This window comes from Carassius gibelio, chromosome B13 (genome assembly GCF_023724105.1).
Source record: "Carassius gibelio isolate Cgi1373 ecotype wild population from Czech Republic chromosome B13, carGib1.2-hapl.c, whole genome shotgun sequence".
Lineage (NCBI taxonomy): Eukaryota > Metazoa > Chordata > Actinopteri > Cypriniformes > Cyprinidae > Carassius > Carassius gibelio.
In genome coordinates, this window is record NC_068408.1 from 28,343,662 (window position 1) to 28,370,144 (window position 26,483).

The window sequence follows — 26,483 nt, forward strand, 5'->3', positions numbered from 1 at the left end:
TATTTCAAGGAGTACCTCCCGAATGTTAGGTGGCTTTTTCTTATAAACAGTTTTATAAACGGTTAAACGGTTAGAGAGTCGGACTGGCAATCGAAAGGTTGTGAGTTGGAGTCCCGGGCCGGCAGGAATTGTGGGTGGGGGGAGTGCATGTACAGTTCTCTCTCCACCTTCAATACCACGACTTAGGTGCCCTTGAGCAAGGCACTGAACCCCCAACTGCTCCCCGGGCGCCGCAGCATAAAAATGGCTGCCCACTGCTCCGGGTGTGTGTTCACAGTGTGTGTGTGTGTGTTCACTGCTCTGTGTGTGTGCACTTCGGATGGGTTAAATGCAGAGCACAAATTCTGAGTATGGGTCACCATACTTGGCTGAATGTCATGTCACTTTCACTTTCACTATACTTGTTATGGTTAAGAACAAGGCCCACTTGTATGTTTTACAGATGTTTCTCATCTGAGGGTCTGTATATTTCTGCCAAGCAGGCACATTATTTTCACACACAGGTTATATGATTATAATGGAATAATAACTGTATATATAAATGGCTAGATTCACCTTGATTAATAAAAATCTTGGTTTCACTTTATTTTACAGTATGTGTACTAACATGTACTTATTGTGTACTTACAGTGTATTTATCTAAGAAAGTTCTGGAAACACAAGGTAACTACATGGGGTAGGGTTAGGTTTAAGGGTAGGTTCAGGGTTAGTACCTAGTTATTACATAGTTATTGTAATTGCTATAATAAGTAAATAGCATGTACATGAGGAACAGGACCGTAAAATAAAGTGATACCAAAATCTTAATAAAAATATTTTACAGGCCTTAGATACATTTAGATATTTAAGCAACTTTTACAAATATGCCTTAGAAAAAAAAACATTACAGTTATGCATCTTGACACAAAACAATGACACTGACATATTTTAAGACATGTCAGAGCAAGATATTTTCCATTGAGACAGCTCAAACACACATTTTAGTCTGGGACTAGCTTAGTCTTGTCTGTGAAATGGGGGGGAAAGTATTAATTTAAGGTATATTTAGAACAGATAAAAAAGTGCGATTATTCATGAGTCACGACAATCATACAATTGAATATTTGAATTGATTGACAGCCCTAAGTTAAAATGGCTAAAATTAAATGTAGACTTACGCTAGTAATTCATCAGTGTTAAAGAACCTTTGACTGATTGGTTCTTTGTGGAACCAAAAGCTAAATGTTTTCACACTTTTCTCATTCTCACTAATTCCAGAACCACTGAAGGGAACCAATTGTCTTCAGAAAAGTTTCGATCGCATTTTCATTTTACCTGATAAAGTATTATTTATGAGCTGAGCTCTGCTTTGATTACAGCCATGTAATACAGCAGTGGAAACCACTATATTTCTGACAAAGCACCTCCTACTGGCTGTTAAAGAATGTGCAATTTCAATAACCCAGTCTGCAGTTCTTTTTCTAACTTCGCTCGGTGTTTCACTATGGGGAATCGCTTTGGGCGTGACCAACTACGGAAGCTCCTATGCCACCACGTCTGTCTTTGACAGACAGGTCGACCTGAGATCAGGCTCCGCCCCCACCTATATTACTCAGGTCGACCCCTACGAAGTCATTCTCGCTTTCTTCCCGTGAAGGACTACAAGCTCTCTCAGCAAGTCCGAACTTTTCGCTGATTTCGCTTAACTGTTCAACTGGCGGGCCGTCATTGGAGTACGCTACCGAACGCGACATCAGTGGATTGGATTGGTACTGTGTTGAGTGTCACACCGAATAGTGTCCGCGTCAAGGCGAGCTATTCTGTTCAGATTATCGCGTGTTATCACGACGATAGGATTTTCAGTGGTGTCAAGCCACCATAGGCTTTACGCGTCAGGGCGAGCCGCGAAAAGGGCTAACTACCCTGTGAACCATTAATCGGACTAACGTGTTACGACGAGTCTTCGAATCTCTCTTTCTCTCTCCAGCCGTCATGTCGACAGTCATTACCCCCGCCAAAGGGAATGAGTCGAAGAAGGAACCCGCACCCCGCCCGTGTCCATCATCATGTGGAGCAACCGTCTCGGGCAGGGATCCCCATCCCATGTGCATTGTGTGCATGGGCGCCAAGCACGCTCAAACGTCGCTTGCGGACCCACAAACGTGCGTTCACTGTGCGTCATTGCCGGTTAAAATTTTGGAGAGAAGGCTGAGAGTGGCGGTGGCTAGTCAGCAGGACCCATGTCTGGCTGGAACCATCGCGAAAACTAAGGCTAACGATCATCAGCGAGCTACTACGACGAGCTGGGCTGAGATGATGGAAGCCGAATCCCCGGATATGCCTCCTCTGTTCGATGGCCTTCTCGCACACGAGGATGAGGAGCCGGGAGACGAGGACGCAGAGGGCGATGCTAACTCTGACCTCCTCGACTTGGACATGGACGAAGAGGAGGAGGAAGACAACTCTCTCTTCCCTGTCCAGCAGTCTAGACCTCCTAGCGCGACTGACACTGGCTCGCAGGCAGACAGTAACCTGCACGAGGTATGCAAGCGAGCCGCGGCAAAACTGGGCCTAGCGTGGCCCGCGGCCCAGGATTCAGAGGGAGCAGAGAGGGACCTTTATGACGGGAAAAGGCTACCGCCTGCTCTAACCACAACGAGACAACTCCTACCCGCCGTGCCGGCGTGCATGAAGGAGATGTCCCGCCATTGGGGTAGCCCCTTTAAGAGCAAGCTCCCGACCAAGGGATGCTCTAAACTTGAGATCCAAGGAATGGGAGAGCTGGGGCTGGCCGGACCCCCAGCGATAGAGTCTTCAGTGGCCTATCACCTCCATCCATATCGTCGATCTATTTCTGCCTCTTCCCAAATTTCGCTGCCGAACAAGATGGAGCGCCTGACCGCGTCCATCTATCAGAGGATGTACAAGTATGCGGCGCAGTCAGTGTGCTCGCTGAACGCGGTGACTTTATTGTCAGCGTACCAGGCGGAGATTTTGGAGGAGATGGGGCGACAATTAGATACAGGAGTGCCGAACCCAGCTCTCTGGGACGAGATATGTGTGGTAAACGACCTAATTCTCCGCTCTTCTCGTGGCGCGGTTCAGGGCTGTGGCCGTGTTATGGGCTTGGCCGTTTCAGATGAGAGAGCGTTATGGCTGAACCTGTCTGGTTTAGGCGACGCTCAAAAAGCTGAGGTGATGGACGCTGCGTTCGACCCAACTAAGGGCCTTTTCGGACCAGCTCTCGAGAAAATGAGAGAAACCAGCACCCTCAGGAAACAGGAGGACGAGGCTTTTAACCTCTGTTTACCGCGCAAGCAAACACCGCGACCACCCTCTCAGCCAGCACGGCAAGGTTTTGCAGCAGCCGCTGCGGCGAGAGGAAGGCAGACGGGAGCTAGGAGTGTGAGACCGCCTCCCAGCGGACAGCAAGTGGGCTATCGTCCGAGATCTGATGGCTCCGGACCCGGGGGGAAACATTCATTTGCGGCCGCGGCGGCGAGAAACCGCCCACCCCACCCCGAGGATCGGAAGAAGAAGCGTGCGACCTGACACGCGAATGTTCCCCGTCACTTCTCTCTCCGCCCGCAAAGAGAAAGAGGGGGTCCAGCCCTGTTGTTCTCAGTTCAGTAAGGGCTCCAGCTATAAGCAATCAAGTTCAAAACGTTCTCAAGTGTCACCAAGCACTTACACTGGGTTTTCAAACGCCCATCAGTTCAGGGGAATGTTTAATAAAAAATGCATTATCGCATCCAGGCCACAGGCTGAGGGCGACGTGCTCCCCCAACTCATTAAACACAATAAATGTTTCACTATCGCAGCCAGGCAGTCAGCCGAGGGCGATAGATTGCAAAAAAATCCAAACATTGAGATGTGTATCCCTAGCCTCTCCGCTGGAGGGAGCGGGCGCACCTCCAGAAGGGGTCAGCGCGGAGACGGTAATGACGTCATCAAAACGCGCCGGCGTTGGGGAAGTATACAGGGGACCTCTCTCGGCTCGCATACTCAGTTGGCGCGCATGCGCAGCTCATCCGTGGGTTGTAAACACGATTTCACGGGGATACAGGCTTCAATTTGCCATGAAACCACCCAGATTCAATGGTATAATAGCCTCAGCGGCCGAGGGAGAGTCAGACTGTCTTTTAGAAAAACGAGCCATCAGAGTAGTGCCAAAGGAAGTGAGCTGTCAGGGCTTTTATTCCCGTTACTTTGTGATCCCAAAGAAGGGGAGCATATCTCTGCGTCCAATTCTAGATCTCCGTGTGTTAAACAAGCACCTACGGAAATATTCATTCAAAATGTTGACACACAAGACACTTTGTCGATCCATCCGCCAGAACGACTGGTTTGTGACGATCGATCTGTCAGACGCGTATTTTCACATAGATATTTACCCGTCTCACAGGAAGTATCTCAGGTTTGCTTTTCGAGGCACTGCTTACGAATTTCAGACAATGCCCTTTGGTCTGTGTTTAGCACCAAGAGTATTCAGCAAATGTGTGGAAGCAGCACTTTTCCCATTGAGAAACAGGGGGATAAGAATACTGTCGTACATAGACGATTATCTGATTTGCGCCTCGTCGAAAGAGCAAGCAATCAAAGACGCAGATATGGTGTTATTGCATCTCAACAGCTTGGGATTCAGAATAAACATGGAAAAGAGCCGCTTAGAGCCAGCTCAGCGCGCAGAATATCTGGGGCTCAGTATAAACTCCCTCTCTTATCGAGTCACTCTGACAGAGAGGAGGATCGCGTCATTCACTCAATGTCTCTCCCGTTTTCAGACGGGGAAAGTTGTCCCGTTCAGACTGTGCCTGCGAATGCTGGGCTTAATGGCTTCAGTGATATCTGTAGTACGACTGGGACTACTAATAATGAGAGACTTTCAGCGCTGGGTCGCGCATCTGCGTCTGTGTTCTCGGCGTCATCTCAACCGACAGGTGAGAGTGACGTATGCGTGCGTCAGAGCGCTCAGACGTTGGAAAAGCCCCGCGACCCTCAGATCGGGGATTCCCCTGGGGGCAGTGTCGTCGAGAGTCACTATGACGACGGACGCATCATTAAAGGGCTGGGGAGCGACTCTAATGGGCAGAACTGTGAACGGCGTTTGGCCCCCTCAGCTAATTCACAAACACATAAATTACTTGGAATTGTTGGCAGTGTTTCTAGCGCTGAAACATTTTCTGAGCTTCATCAGGGGTCAGCATGTTTTAGTGAAAACAGACAATTCCACAGTGGTTGCTTATATCAACCGACAGGGAGGCACACGCTCTCTTCAGCTGCACCAGCTGGCAAAAGAGCTGATTGTGTGGTGCGACATAAGTCTTTTATCCATCAGGGCAACCCATGTTCCAGGGATATTGAACAGGGGGGCAGACTTGTTGTCCAGAGGAAATCCCCTGTACGGAGAGTGGAAGCTTCATCCCCAGGTGGTGAAGCAGATATGGCAGAGATACGGCCAGGCGGTCGTAGATCTCTTCGCCTCGCAGGAAAACGCCCAATGTCCTCTGTACTTCTCTCTGGCAGACGGAAATGCACCATTGGGTGTGGATGCTTTAGCCCACCAATGGCCAAATGTCCTGCTGTATGCATTTCCCCCTCTGAGCCTGATTTCACCCACTCTAGCCAGGGTGAGGGAAATGGGATTGTCGCTGATACTGATAGCCCCACGTTGGCCTTCCAGACCTTGGGTGGCCGAGATTGTTCAACTACTGTCGGGTCAGCCGTGGCCCCTCCCTCCCCGGAGGGACCTCCTGTCACAAGCGGGGGGGGAAATCTACCATCCTCACCCAGACAGGATAGCTCTCTGGGCCTGGCCCGTGAAAGGTGGAATTTAAGTGCAGCAGGTCTGCCCCCATCGGTCATACACACTATACAGAGTGCAAGAGCCTCTTCCACTCGTTCACTGTATAGTAATAAGTGGCGAGTCTTTGATGAATGGTGTGGACGGATTCATATTGTCCCTTTTCAATGTTCAGTGAGGGACATTTTATGTTTCCTGCAGGATCTGCTAGATAAAGGGAAAGCTTTTTCTACAATAAAGGTATACTTAGCGGCTATATCTGCTTGTCATGTGGGTTTTGGTGACAAGACAGCAGGTCAGCACCCTTTAATAAGTCGATTTATGAAGGGGGCACGACGTAAGAGGCCAGGGGCCAGGCGAATGGTCCCATTGTGGGATTTGTCTACAGTCTTAGAGGCCCTTTCTCAACACCCTTTTGAGCCATTGGAAGCTATAGGGTTAAAGTTTCTCTCGCTCAAGACAGCACTACTGTTAGCGCTGGTGTCAGCTAAGAGGGTGAGTGACTTACAGGCACTGTCGGTCAGCCCATCTTGTCTGCAGTTTTCTGCAGGGTTTACAAGGGTTTCCTTTCGCCCTAACCCGGCGTTCGTACCTAAAGTAGTGGATTCGTCATATAGATGTCAAACTACAGATCTTGCAGCTTTTCACCCTCCTCCGTTCTCTTCTCCAGAGGAGGGGAGGTTGAATGCCTTGTGTCCTGTACGAGCACTTCGTGTGTACGTAGAAAGGACAGCAGGTTTCAGGAAAAATGACCAACTGTTCGTGTCATGGGCTACTCCTCACAAGGGGAAGCCATTGTCACGTCAGCGACTGTCCCACTGGATTGTAGAAGCTATTTCCTTAGCATATGCATGCAGAGGTTCCCAACCTCCCGAGGGCTTAAGGGCCCACTCAACTAGGGGCATGGCGACATCATGGGCCTTACTCAGAGGTGTTTCGGTCCAGGAGATCTGTGCTGCAGCAAGCTGGGCCACACCGCACACTTTTGTGCGATTTTATAGACTGAACGTGTCTGAGCCATCCTTAGCTCATGCAGTGTTAGGAGTCAGCACGTCAAGTCCCATATGATTGGTATAGCGTATGTTGCAATCCGGGAGTGGTCTATATCTCCCATAGTGAAACACCGAGCGAAGTTAGAAAAAGAACGATGGGTTACTTAACGTAATCCCAGGTTCTTTGATAACAGAGTGAGGTGTTTCACCAACACTTCCCTCCTTGCATAGGAACGGGAAGAAATCTCTCTTAATGACTTCGTAGGGGTCGACCTGAGTAATATAGGTGGGGGCGGAGCCTGATCTCAGGTCGACCTGTCTGTCAAAGACAGACGTGGTGGCATAGGAGCTTCCGTAGTTGGTCACGCCCAAAGCGATTCCCCATAGTGAAACACCTCACTCTGTTATCAAAGAACCTGGGATTACGTTAAGTAACCCATCGTTTTTATTCAGACCAGAGCGAAAAATCACCCACATAAATCCGTTTTAAATTATATAATAATTTATACTTCTGACTCCTTCCTTTTCTTAAAAGAAATTGTTGAAATGTTCAATTTTGAGGTTTATCATTTTATAATTTTAGTTTTTTGTTAAAACTTGTGTCTCAATGGTAAATCGATTGCTATTTCGTGATCTACATCATAAAATAAAATGTAAAGCCCTGATATAAGTCCCACTCAAGCTACCTGTTTTAATACAAAATACATCAGTACAGGAAAATAAAAGTCAAACCATTTTTTGGGGTCTTTAAGAGTCACTTTGAGACTCTGTTTAATGTTTCAAGCAATTCATTTCACAGGGTCTGAACAATGACCTAAAGAAATATTTGGACACATCTAAATTTAAAATAGCCCTTTGCAATAAAAAAAACCAACAAAAAACGAGATGGTGACGAGACACCATTTACTTGTTTGTACTGGTGTCTACTTAAGTTTAATTATTTAATTATTTATTTTCCTACTTTCCTTTCCCCAGTCTTCCTTAACCACAGCATCTCCACATAAGCTTATATGTACAGCCTTTGTGGACTACGCTTAGTTTCTTCGCTCAATCGGGCTGAAACAGGGTGCTGTGCTATGGGCGTCTCATGCTGGAAAGGCGGGAAAGGAGCTGTTGGATGAGCTGACCCAAACAGAGAGTATGTGGCTAGAGCCCAGCTCCAGTGAGGAGGAAGTGGACAACTCTCTTGGCAATGTGGAATGACTTGCCCCAAGTACAAGGGGAAAAAGAGGATATGTAAAAAATAAAAATGAATGAAACCTTTAAAATAAATAAATAAATATATATAAATATAATATAAATATAAATATAAATATATATATAATATAAATATATATATATATATAATATAAATATATATAATATATATATATATATATATATATATATATATATATATATATATATATATATATATATATATATATATACAGTGGGCCTCGAAAGTTTGGGTACCCTTTGCAGAATCTGTGAAAATGCTCAAATAATTAAATTAACCCCACTCAAAAGTTTGGGAACCCTTGGTTCTTAGTACTGTGTGTGGTCACCTGATGATCCATGACTGTCTTTCTGTTTTGTGATGGTTGTGCGAGTCCCTTGAAGGTAAGAAAGAGATGGTTCTTTAAAGAACCTCTGACTGAATGGTTCTTTGTAGAACCAAAAGTAGTTCTTCTATGGCATCACTGTTAAAAAGCTTTTAACCACCTATATTTTTAAGAGTACATAAGCATCCAGGTAGTCAACAAACATGCATATCTTTTCATTCAAATTATTTCTTAGTTATTTTTTTACAATTCTTTGCTGGTTGTGAGATGTGTGCCCCATGTCTTGTACCCCTAGACATTCCCTTAGTGCTTGTTATCTTGCTGTAATGTATTCCAAACCCGCTCTTGCAAATATTTTAGCAACTAAATATTGTCATAATAAACTATATAAAATAATAATAATAATGTTAATAACTGATTAAAATATACATTTTGAGAATCTTTAAAATTAGTTTGTATGTTTTTGACATGAAGTCAGCCTTACATTTCAGATTATTCAGGCAATTATTTAAAGATAAAATATTGAAAATAAATGAAATGTGTTAATCTTATGAAACACCCAGTTTCACCCCAATATTATTATTATTATTTTTATTATTATTTTATGTTGTTGTGGTGAATTATTACCTAGACATATTTTTAAAGGTATATCACTGTAAGTTGTCTAAGTGGCTCTAAATTGTTAACATTTAAATGCAAAAACATGATGGGTGCAGCTGTCTATGTTGTGTATGACTTTCATTGGTTAAATTTGGTTTGTTGGCTATATTTCAGTCAAAAAAAATGTATAAAGATGTGAATTTGTCCCATTTTTAGCCTCAGATGATAGTTTTATAGTAGGATTGCAATTGTTCTTGCAGGTGTATGATATTCTGTAGTACAAGGGGGGAAAAAGAAAGAAAGAAAAAAAGAACATTATGATACATTTAGCTTCTTGTCTCCAGAGAGTTATCGTATTTGGATATGTCCTGTTGAATAAAATGTGACTATGTATCCTTGATATTTGTGGCACCACCTTTGTGTATGTGATTTACAAATGAGAGTTGTTCTTTTCTTTTGTTTTGTTTTGTTTTTAATGATTAATTAATTTGTTGGTCTATGATTGTTGGAATACCCTGCCTTGTTTTAATATGATTTTGAGTAATGATTTGTCATGACTTCATAATTTGACTATTGTTCCTATTTAAACATTTGTCATGAATGTTCCAGGTGTTTCAGCTTACTGTATGGATATATGTATATGGGTAAAGCAATAAACATAGCTTGTTCCATCCATTTTGATTTTCTTTATTACACGTAAAGAAACACATTTTTATTTTCTTTATTTTATATATATATATATATATATATATATATATATATTAATGTAATTCAGTTTTTTTAACAAGCCATATTTCATTTGGATAAAGTCATAGGATTGGGAAAAAAATAATTATGGCTGACTGATGCCTTGAAATGTCAATAAGTCTGGGATGAATGTAAATAAAATATAACTTTTGAGTATAAACACCTGTAACCAAAATGGCCACACTCTCTCACTACACCAGGGCTGTTTCTCAATTTAAAAAATGTTTATTGAAAAACAGCCTAAGTCATTCCTGCTGTCCTACTATAAACAGAGGTGGGTAGTAACGAGTTACATTTACTTCGTTACATTTACTTGAGTAATTTTTCGGGGTAACTAATACTTTTCGGAGTATATTTAAAGATGGGTACTTTATACTCTTACTTGAGTAAATTTTTTGGGAAAAATCTGTACTTTTACTTCGTTACTATGGGCGACGCTCCTCTTGTTACTTTATCTTAATGCAATAAATGTTATAAATTCACAGTGTTAACAGTTTCAGTGATTTTAATGGGAGTTTCTGAGAGTGATTGAAATCTAGACTGTCAGTGAAAATGATCTTTAATAATGTAAATGTTATTTGCTCTCTTTCTGAACAATGAAAGATTAGTAGCAATATTTATATCACATTAACTTTCAATGTTAAATTCACATTTAATATAAAGTCAGTCGTATTAAAAATATGTTATGGCATGACACCTATAACTGTTACTTAAGTAAACAGACAGGGTTTTATAACAAATTACATAAATTTGAGTAAAGGCTGAAATATATACACTTATACACACACACATACATTACATACATTTTATCTATACATCTAAATAAAAATAGGCTCCGTATATATGACCCAAAGTAACTAGTAACTAACTACTTGAGTAGATTTTTTATCCGATACTCTTTTACTCTTACTCAAGTAACTATTCAATACTAGTACTTTTACTTTTACTTGAGTGAATATTTCTAGAGTTTTTGGGTACTCTACCCACCTCTGACTATAAAGAAGAAAACCACTGGGAATGGTCTTCTATAAATATAAGTCAACATTAGATTTATTCGGTTTCATACAATATCTACCGACTACTTCACTGTCTTTTTTTAAGTAAGTGGTTACAATCAATTTATTTGAGCTACATTTTAATAAATTTAGTTGATTTTCAATATTTATTTTAATTTTTTTTATTATTAAATGTAGCTGAAATAAATTGTTTGCAAAAATTATACTTTTTTTCAGTGTAATGCATGTATTTTTTTTATATAATACATCTATGCCATCTATGTCTGCTCTGTTGTCTGTTTATTTATTTGTCTGTTTATTTAGGCTTCTTCAAGAGTAATTATCAGTTGTTGTTGTTTTGTAGTTTTATTTTGTTATATAATATATATATATATATATATATATATATATATATATATATATATATATATATATATATATATATATATATATAAAGACATGCATTCCATTAGTAGTAGTAGTAGTAGCCCTTTATTGTCACTAGTCACAAGTACCAGCGAAATTAGCCATCAACCTGTCCATACATACATACATACAATATGACAGTGGGGTAGACAGGACGACAGGGTATTTGAGGAAGAAATACAGCATAACATTAGGGAAGTAAGGAGAAAAAAACCAACACCCAGACTATGCTCCTTATGGGAGCACAGTATGAGAACAGGAAAAACACCTCAGCACAAAAAGCACATAATCAATACACCATAGACACATGACTTTGCAACTGGGTACGGAACTTGGGGGGATCGAGGTAATCCAGCGCAGGCAAACAGCCATCCGGTCCAGCAGCTGAAAAGCGCTAGTCACAGACCCGCCTGCCAGACTGGCGGAACAAAGCTGTGAAGGCAGGGGATGGGGGTTGGGAGGGTGAATGCATATCTGTATGTGTAAGAGTTTGTGTATTTGTAGGCCTGGAGAGTTGAGACTCTCTCTAGATGCCTCAGTCCGCAGATTTTACAGCGTCACAGTAAGTTGCCATGGAGACGTCCTTGGTCAGGTCCTAGACAGAGTCAACAATCAGCAGGTGTGGAGTAATGCAAGAGAAGTCAAGCTGCCCTGCTCGCCTGGGAGATTTTTGTCATCCAGCCAAAGCTGGTAAAGAAAGCCAAAAGAAGATAAGATACCAGTTGTTTGGTCTAGTAGCCGCATTTCTTTTCACGGTCACTATGATTTTTCATTGTCCATTGGTCTCCAAATTCTCCAATTTCTTTTCCAAATCCGTGAGCTTCTTCATAATGCTGACCGCTCTGCCCACTACTTCAATCATGACGGGCAGCCTTGTGAGGCTTTGGACAGCTGTTCCCTTCTTCTTAATTTTCCGATAACCCAGGGCAAAGCCTAATCCAATCAGCAGAAGACCTGTTATCATGGTTCCGAATAGGTAGATGTCTTCAATGTCCTCCACGGAAAGAGCCGCCAGACACACGACCTGCCAATTCGCCCACGCGTCCATCGTGTAGCCAGCTGCAAACGTTCCGGCAGGGCAGTCAGGTTCCCCCGAACCCAGGCTTCTCGTCGAGAAGATGGTGTCAATTGCGTTGAGAGACCAATTTATCAAATCCATATTCCAGTTTAGGAGAGCAGTGCAGAGAGAGTCTCTCAAGTAGACAAGACAAGAGAAAAACAAGCGAAGCAAGGAAAGGCAGGGAGGAGAGGAAAGAAATGCGACCGCCTTAGCAATTAGAAATTAGCATTTCAATTACATGTAACTGCCCCCATGGTCATTCCATTGCATGAATGCTGATCTGGATAACAAGCTTGCTAGGTTTCTATGGCACTCATTAATAATTTATATTGTCATCCAGGAGCTTCAGAGAGTTATTTTGGAGGACATTACCTTTTTTTTACAGAAAAGGCTAAACTTTACAGGTAGAGATGTAAGTACCCTTGTACCAGCACAGAAAACCACAGCCAAATGTTTGTCATATCAAAATGTTTAATTCCACACTACTACTTTACTTACACTACTTAAATCACTCACTAAAAAGTAACCTTGATCCTGATTTGACATAAAGCAGTGATATACAGTATGTGGGTTCTTTACTTTTTAACTTGTCTTGCCATTCAAATTATTACATATATTTTTTTTCAGTCTGATGTGTGGATGTGGGATGTGGAATGTGCACTAGACACATTATAATCAGCTAATTGTGATGGTGGTTAAAGGAAAGTCTGGAAGCAGATGCGAGTTAACAGATTTAATGAGAAGAGAGGAATATGAATACACAAACAAACAATGATGATGAGTACACGACACTCCGTGGTGATGGTGAGGAGGTGAGGAATCCAGATGATGGCGGAGAGAAGGTGAGTAATCCGGATGATGACTGAGTGTAGGCAGCAGGAGAGGATGGCACAGGAACTGCGGGGAATAGAGCCGAAGGTAAGTGTCCGTGGCTGAGTGAATGTGCAGAGAGTGGATGAGGTTCAAGGGAAACACAGACATTCAAAAGCAAACAACACTGAGAGCCAGACAAACAGGGAAACCACATCAAACAAATGACAATGATCTCACAAACACAAGACGTGAGACAAGCCAATATATAGTGGATGAGTAAATGAGTGGCAGCTGTTACTGATGACAATTAACAGAGACGCCCACAAGCTAATCAGTGCAGACGCGGAACACACAGAATTCACCACAAAGTGCAAACACCCCGAGATCACGGTTCACCAACCGTGACAGTACCCCCCTCCCCTCTAAGAACTCCTTCTGGAGTTACCAGAAGGGCCTACCTGCTGATTGTATTCATCAATAAGGGAGTGATCCAATATGTCCCTAGCAGGTACCCAACTCCTCTCCACCGGACTGTAACCTTCCCAGTCCACCAGATACTGGAATCCTCGTCCCCTCCGTCTCGAGTCCAGAATACGATTAACCGAATATTTCGGTTGCCCATCTACAAGACGCGGCGGCGGGGGGACCGGAGTAGGCGGATTAAACCCCTGAACCTCCAACCAGTGGCGCCATTCCTCTAACGCTAATTTGACGGCCAACAACTTTCTATTGCCAATGTCATAATTACATTCGGCAGGAGATAGTCGATGTGAGAAAAACACACAAGGGTGTACCTTATCGTCCGAAGCAGCACGTTGGGACAACACTGCTCCTACCCCCACCTCTGACGCGTCGAACTCCACCACAAACTGCGGTGTGGGATCAGGGGCCACAAGGATGGGAGCCGAAACGAAGCGGTTCTTGAGGTTAGTGAATGCAGCCTCAGCTGCGTCCGACCACCTGAACAGAGTACTAGGGGAGGTCAAGGCTGTCAGAGGTGAGGTTAGTTGGCTGAAATTACGAATGAAACATCGATAGAAATTGGCGAACCCCAGAAACCGCTGTAGGGCCTTACGGGGGTCTGGAGATGGCCAATCCATCACAGCCTTAACCTTGTCAGGGTCCATACGTATTCCCTCGGATTAAACAATATACCCTAGGAAGGGAACAGACTGTGCATGGAATACGCATTTCTCCGCCTTGACAAAAAACCCATTCTCTAGTAACCTCTGGAGCACTCGTCTGAAGTGTTGAACGTGTTCCTGGAGAGATGAAGAAAAAATCAGTATGTCATCCAGGTAAACATATATAAACTGATCTACCATATCTCTCAACACGTCATTCACGAGTGCTTGGAAAACCCCGGGTGAGTTGGAGAGTCCGAACGGCATCACCAAGTACTCAAAGTGCCCTCTAGGGGTATTAAAGGTGGTTTTCCATATATCCCCCTTCCTGATGCGGACCAAATGATAAGCATTTTTCCAATTTTGTGAATATAGATGCTCCCTGCAACATCTCGAAAGCTGAAGACATGAGTGGTAAAGATAAGTATTCTTAATAGTAATGTTGTTCAGGTCTCGGTAATCAATGCAAGGTCGCAGAGAACCATCCTTCTTACCCACAAAAAAGAACCCCGCCCCCGCTGGAGAAGAGGAAGGACGGATGAACCCAGAGGCTAAGGAATCAGAAATGTATTTCTCCATGGCCTCCCTCTCAGGAATAGAAAGAGAGTATAACTTGCCCTTAGGGGGAGACTTACCTGACACTAAGTCTATGGCACAGTCGTAGGGACGATGCAGAGGGAGAGAAGCAGCATGGGACTTACTGAACACTTCCTTCAGGTCAAGATACTCAATGGGCACATTTGGCAAAACCATGTTCTCCTTCTGAAAGACAGAAACAGGAACAACAGAACAAGCAGAAACCAGACAAGACTCATGACATCTTTCACTCCACAATGTGACAGTGTTAGAACCCCATTCCACTTGTGGATTATGTTTGGACAACCATGGGTGACCTAAAACAATGGGAGCAACAGTGGAGTCCATGAGAAAAAAGGATATGGTTTCTTGATGGTTTCCAGATGTGATCAGTGTGATGGGTTCTGTATGGTGCGTGACGTGAGGCAGTTCCTGGCCATTGAGTGTGGTGACATGGATGGGGAGAGACACAGGAAGGACAGGAATGTTCAAGTGATGTGCAAATGAAGGATCAATGACCTTCGGCTCCGGAGTCCAGAAGGGCTTGACACTAGTGATGTTGATTCTTTCACCGCAGTTTCACCGGAAGGATGGTCGATGATGTTGGTGAGGACTTCTCAGCGGAGATCCCACCCGATAGTATCCTCAAATTTACTATTGGGCTGGCTCTTTTACCGGGCATGAGTAGGTGTTATAAGCAGAGCCTCCACAGTACAAGCACAGTCCTTGGGACCTCCACCGTTTCCTCTCCCTCCGGGACAGCCGAGCTCTACCCACCTGCATGGGCTCGTGATCGTCGACAGAACCCACCGTGTTCTCTCGACTCAAGCGCCCCCTAACAGGAGAGATGGTAGATCTAGAAGGACTAGGTTGGCGGCCCAGGCGATTAATCCTTGCGTCAACTCGTAAAGCCAGTTCAATGAGTCCGTTGAGAGTGTGGGGCGGGTCGATGAGGTAGATCTCCTGCTGAACATGGTCGGATAACCCATGCAGGAATCTATCCCACTGCCCCGCCTCATTCCACTGGCACGCGGCCGCCAGGGTGCTTGATGGAGTAATCAGTGAAGGAGGTAGAACCTTGCTGGAGTTCCGAGAGATGATGGGCGGCCTCCCTGCCGGTCGCGGCCCGGTCAAAGACTCTCCTCATTTCCTCGCAGAGGGTGTGGAACGAGGCACAACACGGGTGTTGATTTTCCAGACAGTAATGTGAGCGTAAACGCTACTTTAGACTCTTCAGTAGCGAAGGTGCGGGGCTGTGGGGCGAAATGCATCAAATTGGATCTGGAGGACACCACCGCTGACGTAATTCTAGGGCGCCCATGGTTGGAGCAGCATAACCCTGTGATCTCCTGGAAGACCAGAGAAATCCTGAAGTGGGGCGAAGCTTGCTTTAAATCATGTATCTCCGGCTGCCCTGTTCCTGTGTAACGTCCCCCGAGCCACTACCTGTTTACTCCATCTCCATTGAAAGTCCTGTCGAGAACCAGTCCATCTCCATTCCCCAGTGCTACGCCCCCTTCAGTGATGTCTTCTGCCCTAAGCGGGCCTCCAAGCTGCCTCCACACCGGCCGTGGGACTGTGCAATAGATCTGCTGCCGGGTGAACCAGTGCCAAAGGGATGGATTTATCCCCTATCCGTTCCCGAGGAGAAGGCCATGGAGGAGTACATCAAGGAGGCTCTGGCACAAGGATACATCCGCCCATCTACCTCCCCTGCTGCTTCCAGTTTCTTCTTCGTGGCCAAGAAGGATGGAGGTTTACGGCCATGCATAGATTATAGAGCCCTTAACAAGACAACTCAGAAGTTCCGGTATCCTCTTCCCCTCGTCCCAGTGCCCCTAGAACATCTCCGTGGTGCCACTGTATTCACCAAGTTGGACCTCTGCAGCGCGTATTACCTCATCCGGATACATGAGGGTGACGAGTGGAAGACCGCTTCATCACCCCTACTGGTCACTATGAGTACTGTGTCATGCCGTATGGACTTGTAAACGCCCCCTCCGTATTCCAGGACTTCATACATGAGGTGCTCCGGTATTTCCTCCACCAGTTCGTCCTAGTCTATATCGATGACATCTTGATATACTCCCGGAGCCAGGCAGAACATCAGTGCCACATTGCGGAGGTCCTGCAATGCCTGAGGGACTACCAGCTCTACCTGAAAGCAGAGAAGTGTTCATTCCATCAACTCTCAGTGCAGTTCCTTGGATATTCCATCGACCGCAGTGGCATCCGGATGGACGAAGGGAAGGTAAGCGCAGTCAGGGACTGGCCCATTCCTACCACTATTAAGGAACTGCAGCGATTCCTTGGTTTCGCCAACTTTTATAGACAATTCATTCAGAATTTTAGTACTATCACCAGCCCTCTAACCAACCTCCTTCGTCAGAAGCCCAAATCCCTTTCATGGACTCCTGCTGCCACCAAAGCCTTCCAGGCCCTAAAGCGAGCCTTCACGACCGCTCCACTCCTCGTGCATCCAAACCCCGAACTACCATTCATTGTGGAAGTGGACGCCTCAACCACCGAAGTGGGAGCGGTCCTATCAGAGCAGCAGGGGATGCCCAGCCGCCTCCATCCATGTGCCTTCTTCTCCAGGAAACTCAACCCGGCGGAGGTTAACTATGACATCGGGAATAGGGAGCTACTTCCCATCAAGCTTGCCCTAGAGGAGTGGAGACATTGGCTGGAGGGAGCCAAACATCCGTTTCAAGTTCTCACTGACCACAAGAACCTGGAATACCTTAGAGCAGCCAAGAGACTCAACCCCAGACAAGCCCGCTGGGCGTTATTCTTCACCCGCTTCCAGTTCTCCATCTCCTACCACCCAGGGGCAAACAAAGTAAAGGCAGATGTTCTATCCAGATGTTACGCACCCAAAGAAAGGTCAGAAAATCCCGAACCCATCCTCCAGGACAAGGACATAGTATCCCCTATCACCTGGTGAGCAGAGACTCTACCTCCTGCAGAAGCTCCTAACAACACCCTGCCGGGTTGCCCACCAGGACACCAGTTCATCTACAGGACACGGCGCACTCTACCATCTACCATCTGGCAAACTCCATCCTCTGCCCATTCCCAATCGCCCGTGGTCAAGCAGATTAAGGAATCGCGAGGAAAAGTCCCACGGATACCGCTTTGAGAATGTATAAGTGAAATTCTCGAAGGACAGAAATAGGTGGGCCCTTAAGGAGCTCTAGGTGAGCTGTGTTTTGTTGTGTGGATGTATTTGTGTCCGGACGAATGAATGTGTGAACAAATAAATTCTGTGTTGGGTGGGTAAAAGTTGCACACCATTCTTGGACCGTCACTTCAGGGTGGCTGGGTGGAGTTGGACGCAACTAGTATCCACTTGAGAGGGATGAATGTATGATGAGCCTTGATAATAAAAGGACAATTAATGACTGATTATCCCTTAAATAAAGGGAAAAAGTATGCAAGAATAAGCACTCTGGCTCAATAAAGAGTGCAGAAAGTGTGAATGAGGTTAGAAAATAGTATCAATAAAGTTTGAACCAAGATCTATAATAGATTTTTGCATTTAGGATGTCTGGGTGAAAGGGGAGAAAATTTTGTGAGCTCAGCGCAGTGGGAGTGAGAGCAAGGGAGGAAGATTTCACATTAAAGTTGTATTACATGGGTGGACAAAAAAGGAAAGAGAAGTAAAAATAAAAATAAAGAATTATTGTTAGAAATAGTTATCTAAAAAGTGATAATAAAATAGAGTTAATAAAATAGACAGTCAAAGAATAATTAATAAAAAAGTGTAAACGCATGAGACAAAATAAAAAACTAAATTCAAAAAGGTATGACACATAGTGAAGAATAAAAAGTAGGGTGAAATGGGTAAAAATAGTTAAATTAAGTGAAAGGTAAAGAAGAGATTGTAACCAAGTGACTATAAAACTAAAAAGTTGATTTTTGGGGGTAATAATATAAATAAAGATATGGCAGCCACACCAGTGGAAATAATTGGATTAAAATATCCACTGTGTAAAGAGCAAATAAACAAAATCTCAAAAAATGGCAGAAGAGAACAAAAAATATGACGACAAAATGGCCAAAGGAAGGGACATTTGATGTAGCATTGTGTGAGGAAATGGAAACCCTGATAAAAAACTATAAAACTAAAATCATCAGTATGAAAAGAGAAAAAAGGGACACAAAGAGGGAAAAAGAGAAAGGAGTAATTGCCCTGTTTAAAAAGAAGGTGAGGATATGTTGAAGAGTATACACTCAAAAAAATGATTCTTACCAGTAATTGAAATGAAGCGATCTATATAGATAAAGTATATTTAAAAAAGCATAAAATAATTATTATTAATCCGAATTAGGCGTTCTCAACATGAACGTAATGGATCCGAGACCAACCTGATCAAATTACATAAACTATGCTTAATTCGCTGCAGTAAAGTGCAAATGCAGATGTTGCGCATGCGCATTAGAAAAAAACTAGGCGGGAAGTCGACTACGGCTGGACCACCATATTAGACATCATATGGCGACTACGGTGAGCGGTGGGAAGATCACTGAAGAACGGATGAGGAGATTATACAAGGTAAAATGTTTTCTTCATGTATAGTTGATGTAGACTTTAACATATAAGCTATTTTGTATTATTTGATCGATCTTGATTTACCGTAGCTGCTAACTGCTCCTTTTAACGTTAACATTTGATATCTTCGGCCTTCCCTGCTAACGTTTTCTTGATCATTTTAAAATTCACTATAGTTTGAGTAACGTTATGAGGTCTACATTGTTTTTTTGTTTTTGTTTTTTGGACTTAAGATTATGTGTGATTATGTGTTACGTGTTTTTACCTGTCATCGACAGTCACTTTGCAAATATGTTAGAACATGTAACTTATGTTAAGTTGACCGTTAACGTTTGTCGTTAGGATCTCACGTAAAAACATGTGTTATCAAATAACATTATATGCGTCGACTGTTTGCATAGTTTTAGGCAGATTACTCGTCTATGACTTTTCTTTTCTTTTTTTTTTTTATAATAGATAAGCCATCTCTATGTAACGTTACGTTTTGCTTTTCTAAAAATATAACTTACTTTCCAACTAACGTTACACTACAAACATGCTCGACATAATATGAGATTTGCATGTAAAATTTTGTAGGATGTTCTGTTAAAAAAAACAAAAGTGGAACATTCATTCTGCTGAGTTGTACTTTCATTACAAAAATCTAATTATGTCGTTTTTAATATTCCAGAGACTTCGTTGTGACATAATTCCACATTGAATCTGATTAAAGTCAATCAATCACTCACTTAAGGTATGTATAAATTGCTTTTTATAATATGTTTATGTGTTTTGTAAACTGTACTCGTTTCATTTCTTTGTTAAAGTGTTAATCTTTTCTCTTTTTTGACATTTAAGTTATGTGAGTATATGAAAGATACATGTAAAAGTTTATAGGATTTCCATTTAAAACTAAATTTGTACATCGAGTTGATCATGCATTCTTTTAATGCAGAGTTTTCATTACAAAACTGAAGTTATATGTCATCTTTACTATTTCAGAGGCCTCATCATTGTGACATCATTCCACATTGTCTTTAATTACTTTAAGGTATTAATGTTCTCTTATTCATTTTTGTCTTTTAGATATGTGAGTCTTGGGAATGTGGCAATGTAAAGTGTGTGGAACAGAAGTTTGTAGTAGGTATGAGTTATTGAAACATTCTAAGCTCAAACATGGACATTTTGGGGCAAGATTCAGACATCCTTGTTTATACAGTAATTGTCCTTGCACTTTTAAATCATGGAATAACCTCCTAAGTCATATATACCGTGCCCACCGTGATCAATCATCTTCAAAACAATATCAGTTTGCCACATTTTCATGTCAGCTGTGTGCATGCATTGAGTCAAATGAAAGAGATTACTTTTGTCATCTAAATGGACATTTGCGCAAACATGAAACTGTGACTTGTGTATTTAAAGAGTGTACATTTAAAAGCAATATTTATAATACATTTCATACACACAAAAATAGGAAGCATAATCCACATCGTCTAACTGACTTTAAATTAGATGTTGTCACAGTAACTGCAGACTGTCAGGAGTCAGCCAGTTCTCCCGTTGATTTTCCCGCATTTTCAACAGAATCTGCGTTAGAGTCATGCAGTGAAGCTAATAATGATGAAGATATTTCTAAAGCAGGTGTTCTTAATATTGCCCTTGTTTTATTAAAGTTGGAAAACATTTTGCATGTCCCAGCCACTGCTGTTGATGAATTACTTCAGGAACTACATTATTCACTAACTTCAGCATCAAATCAAGTGACTTGTAGCATAATTTCTGACATTCTTAGAAACCACAACTTAGAAATTGATGAGATTGTCATTCAAGAGCTTTCTGAAGCAGGGGGCAGGTCAAATCCTTTAGTTAAAGCCATAGAAAAAGGTGGACCCCTTGCCACAGCTTTCAAGCGGAAGCAATTCTACAAGGAATATGTAAGTGTTGTAGAGCCAATTGAGTTTATTCTTGATCAAAAGAGTCGGAAGACCTATCAGTATATACCAATTTTGCCTTCTCTTCAGCTGTTGTTCAGTTGCAGTGATATTTTCCAGTATGTTACTCGTGACCACGAGACACATACAACTGATTCAGGGGTAGGGAAAGAACAGCAGTACAGGTCTATCAGAGATGGTCTTTATTGCAAGGAAAACTAATTTTTTTTATTTAAAATTACAACACAAAAATTGTATTACTGATTTGTGTCATTGTCTGCTTCATACCTTTTTTTAGAAAAGGAGAGAAAAATGTCGAGTCCGGTCATTCTGAGGATTGTTTTTGGTGGGGATGATGATGCGAGAAAGCTTACACTTAAGACAGGAATCCCAAAGTCTGTGGATGACCTTGTACTAGAAATAATGACTGTTTTTGGGGTGAAGCAAAAGTTCAGGCTCCAGTACAAAGATAAGGACTTTGGAAATGATTACATGAATCTCATGTCAACCAGTCAAATTGAAGACAGGGATACCCTGAAACTGATTTTTCTAACTGATGACTATAACTCCAGCATGCAAGAGACTTCACCTGATGCACCTTGCTGTTCCAGCATTCTTGTTCCTTCACCCAGATCAATTTGTAGCTCTGACACTCTCGACACTAGAGATGTTAGCTCTTGTGCCATTGACTCAGTCCAGGAAGTCAACTTGTCTGATGACTCATTTTCCAGCAGCGCTGACACTGTCATAATTACGTCTCCAGAGTCGAGAACCAGTTCTTGGCCTCAGGTTTTTGTAGTTCCTCGTTTTTCATGTTCTGCTGAAATTCAGCTTCAGAGAGCTAACACAGAGTTTAATAAAAGTGGAATGCTACTTATTCCACCACCAAAACTAAGATCAGACATTCTTGAAGGCATGGCTGAGGAGATCTTTAGGTATGCAGCATACCCCTCTGATAGTCAGCTTGATCAGGCAGCTGAAGCCTTGATAAATACTCACCCTTGCTTGAGGGAAAAAGGAACTCGCACTGGCCATGAAGGATGGAAACACTACCTAAAGATTAAGATGGCAAATTTTCGCTCCAAACTCAGCAAGATTGGGCACCCCGAAATTACTGTGAACTCTCTTAGGAACAAGCGTAAAGGTCAGGGTAAAGCAGCATCAAACATCAAAAAGCCAAAAAAAGCTGAGGTGAATTTCCTTCCTTGCCTTCCGAAAGGACAGACAGCAGAAAGCATGGAAAAGGAAAGAATTGCTCTCTTAACTGAAGTGAAGAAGAAAAATAACGAGGCAGTCATTAAGGAAAAAATGCTTCTCCTATAGACGGCAAGAGTTGGTTGAGGACTTGCCCATGGTTTCTGATTTGCAAAGCAGGTGGCCTGCGCTGTTCACAGTAAATGAAGTAAGTGTTATTGATATTAACACAAATATTGTGTAAGTTTCAGTGAATTTCACCACAGTTTGCCTATACTGTATTTCATTTCCCTTTTTTCTTGTAGATAAATGCAGAATTCATGCGGATAACGACTGTGCCCCTTATGTCAAAGTTCTTAGCCCAGCTGGACAAATACACTGCTAATCTACAGAAGGTTTTCAGCAGCAAAGGAGGTGCTTCTGGACAGAAGATTTCGCGCATTATGTCAGTTGCAGACAAGGTGTGGTAAATTGCGTTTAAGTTCTTAAGCAATAAAAAATTTCAAACTATAATCAGTTTTTATTATATTGCTATTTCTGATTGTTTAATTTTGTGTCAAATTTTCAGTGTGGTGACATAAACATCAAACGAGATTGTGTCATCCAGAGTCTATGTGTGTACCTCAATGAGGACCTGACAACAGTCATCAAAGAATTCCAGGTTTGCATACGCATCCCCCTTTTTTCAAGGACCTAACTTACATTTCCAGCCTGTATGTTGCAAATATTTCAGTGAAACTGAAAATGTTAATTTTTTATTAATTTATTATTATTCAATTATTTAATATTTATTTATTTATTTTTGCCTTAGGACTGCAACCATGAAGAAGCAGAAAAAGGAATTTCTGAGACCACTCTGGGGCTTTTTGTGATTCGCAAAGAAGGTGCTGGTGCTGAGGATGAGCCTTGTGATGTTGGAGTTGTGATAGAGGGTGCAAAGCTGCTACAACACTTAAAGAGTATTTCCTTTGGATTAGTAATGCTCTTCGGACTGATCTACGCCCTCAACTTAAGCTACCCTCAAAGTCTCAGGTTCACATTTGAATTCTTCCAGAAGGTACTGATGAATTTAGATGGCAGCAAGCTTTCCCCAAAGGTTCAAGCACTTAAAATTAAAATGTTTCAGTGAATAGGACATTGCCTACATATCCAACAACTGGAGGAACATTGAAAACTTTGACAAGAATGCCCTTGAAAGAAATATTTCTAAAAACTGATGACACTAACTTCAGCATGCAAAAGACTGCACTTTCCTGCTTCCTGTAGCTCTGAAACATTTGATACAGGAGATGATACTTATATTGCTTTTGAGTCCAGAAAGTCAACTTTTCAGATAACTCATTTTCCGGTAGCGTTGAGGCTCTCTCGGGTTACGGTTCCAGTTCTTAGCCTCGTTGTTGTATACTTTCTCATTTTTCATGTCCTGCTTAAATTCAGCTTCAGAGAATGAAAACAGAGTTCAATAAATGTGGAATGCTACTTATACCACCACCAAAACAAAGGTCTGACACTTTTGAAGGCATGGCTGAGAATATCTTTTGGTATGCAGCATACCCATCTGCAGTGAGGAGGACACGTTGTAATGGCTTAAATGCTGAAATGTGAAAACCTTTTATATGTTTTTAAAAAAGTATTGAAAACCTGATATATGTGAAGTAAAATATTAGCTTTTCTTTTTTCCCTTTTATTTTAATTATTTTATTTCTTTTTTTATTATTGTATAAAGGGTCCTGGTTATTTCATTGTTTTAACAAATATTTAGAAAGATAAGGGACCATTTACATTTCTGTTTTATTGTTTTTGTTTTTATAGATCAGGAGAAAGCACATGGTTCACTGTACTATGCAATAATATGACAGTGTTACATTAAAAATGTGAAATTAATCTTTGATGTTAAAAATATGGTTTCTTGTTGATCCCTGTTAGTTGTGGGCACACAGAGCTAAAAAGTCAAACATGAGTCATAACCACTGGAAGATTTAATTTTCAATTGCTTTTATTTGTTAAGTACTGCATTACAGTATGTGTTGCTTTCATACTTTTTTTTTTTTTTTTGGTCAAATTGGATGGTACTTTCGACTCATTGACCAATTACAGCAAATAAATGTTTAAAAATGTAACATGTTTTGTCCGTTTATTTAATAGAATTTAGAAAATGTAAGGTGATTTATATAAAGCAATTAACAATAAGTTATTGAAAATGAGTAAAGTTTATGTATTATACAAGCTTAAATCAAAGTTCATCAGTTTTCATAAAATTTATTTAATTCATTTACGTTAACTGAACATGAAAGGTTGAAGCTTAAACAAATGTTAACTTTTGCATTGGATTTATGTGATTAAATTGGATGGAAAATTGACATCTAATTGAATTACATAAATTTTAATTTTTGGGGTTAAATATTTTTTTGAGTGTAAAACAGGCTAGGAAAGTCCTGAAGGGGGCAGAGAAAGATAACATGAGAAAAGAAAAGTTATTTTCAGAGCCCCCCTAGTTGCCAGAACAAGGAGAGTTCCCAATACTCAAGGGAACAGTGGAGGTAACCGGAGAACTAGAGTTAGAAGGGCAGAGGAAAAGAAGCCAGCTGTGAAAACACAGAGGCAACCCAGAAAGGATAAGTGCAGGAGCCCTAAAACAATAAAGTTAACTGTATAAAGGTTGTTTTAGAGAAAAATAAATACAAATGTTCCAAGAAATGGACTAATATAGAGATGGCAGATATGGTGGAATATAGAAATAATAATAAATTAATTAAAATAAGATATGCATTTATTATTTAATAACTTGTCTGAATAGATTAATTTAAAAGATGCACGTGCTTAAAACTTTAAATCTAATATGTGAATACATCTAAAATTTGTATCTTGTTATCCCTGGGACACAGTATGAAAGTTAATCCATTACAGAGTTTCAGAGATTGGGCTTGTGTAAATGTAAAAAATAAAAGAAATAACTTGTGCAATGTGGAATGAAAGCAAGATTGGGTGACCAAGTTAATAGACATTTTGATTCAAAAGCTATAGGCATTTTACAATAGGAAGGGAACTAGTTGCTTAAAGAATTTAATTTAATTATTTTATTTACAATAATAGGAATAATTTTATGTTGGTTAGGAAACATTAATTCACAAATACCAGATTATTCTGAATCATGTATGCAAATATAGAAGAAAAATTATGATTGAAGTCTTTATTTTACCATATGCATGTCTGACTGTTATAAAAGGAAGGTTTATTTTATTTTATTGCAGTATATTTAGATAATAAAGGTAGCTGATTTCTGCATTTTGCAAAGAAGAAAAAATGCTTGCCATTTTCCTGCAATGAAGAACTTGCTTTACTAACAAAGAATAAGAGAACTGCTGTTTTCAACCAGATGATTTAGTTTTTATTAAGGGACCACTGAAAAAGAGCTGACTGCTCAGAAACAATTTGGTCAGAAGTTACATAGGTACATTTGATTAATGCAGTCTCTGAGTGTTCAAATTTCAGATGACTTCCGGAACAGTGCCTTGACAAAGGAAAGCAATGAACTGGAGTCTGTCGAGGAATGGCAAAACAGCAAACACAGCTGAAGAGAGAAGAAGAGGGAGGGGCTGATGGATGTTCCCCTCCCCTCTTGAAAGAGAAGAACACACTTCAGCAAGGAGAAGACTGAAATTAAAGCAGGAAAAGGTGAAACTTTCACTTGAGACTTTTCCTGAGGTTGAAAAGAACATTATGAAATGCAAAACTCTGGCAGAAAGCAACCAGAAGCCAGACTGAGAAGAAGCAGAGAAACAACGGAGACCGTACACCACAACATCAGGTCTTTGAGTGCCATCACAGACTGACAACCCAGTACAACAGCCCAGGCTGATGATGTCACCAGAAGGACTTCCATCCCTTCAGTGCACAGGTGCTGCATATTCAATGAACACTATAGAGACTGCTTCAAATGTTAATTATTTTATTTAATTATTTTATTTACTATGTTTTAATCTTGATTATTCACTGGTCTCACAGCACTTCCTTAAATTCTGTGTTTTAACTAACTCTCTCAATCTGCTTTTCAATAGGTACCAGTCCAGCTTCATGTCTTAAAGAAAAAATAATATTTTGACAGACAGAAGTGAGTACTTGACTCACCAATCAGATAAACATGGAGCTGGATTTGGCATAG

The 26,483-nt window shown here is 41.6% G+C and overlaps 3 protein-coding genes across 3 annotated transcripts; all 3 read left to right on the plus strand.

Annotated features, from left to right (window-relative positions):
- The first annotated feature begins 1,971 nt into the window (after window positions 1-1,971).
- On the plus strand, window positions 1,972-8,028 carry LOC127970517 (uncharacterized). Its single transcript, XM_052573112.1, has 2 exons — window positions 1,972-3,334; window positions 3,402-8,028. Exons 1-2 carry the CDS (start codon window positions 1,972-1,974, stop codon window positions 6,848-6,850), a joined length of 4,812 nt encoding a protein of 1,603 aa, XP_052429072.1. The 3' UTR covers window positions 6,851-8,028.
- Window positions 8,029-17,768: 9,740 nt separating this feature from the next.
- On the plus strand, window positions 17,769-21,350 carry LOC127969971 (uncharacterized). The gene is made up of 2 exons (XM_052572134.1): window positions 17,769-19,947; window positions 20,280-21,350. The coding sequence occupies exon 2, from the start codon at window positions 20,297-20,299 to the stop codon at window positions 21,347-21,349; it is 1,053 nt and encodes a 350-aa protein (XP_052428094.1). The 5' UTR covers window positions 17,769-19,947; window positions 20,280-20,296; the 3' UTR covers window position 21,350.
- A 70-nt stretch (window positions 21,351-21,420) lies between these two features.
- On the plus strand, window positions 21,421-24,483 carry LOC127969972 (uncharacterized). The gene is made up of 4 exons (XM_052572135.1): window positions 21,421-22,529; window positions 22,627-22,782; window positions 22,890-22,982; window positions 23,133-24,483. The coding sequence occupies exons 1-4, from the start codon at window positions 22,479-22,481 to the stop codon at window positions 23,448-23,450; spliced, it is 618 nt and encodes a 205-aa protein (XP_052428095.1). The 5' UTR covers window positions 21,421-22,478; the 3' UTR covers window positions 23,451-24,483.
- Window positions 24,484-26,483: the final 2,000 nt, after the last annotated feature.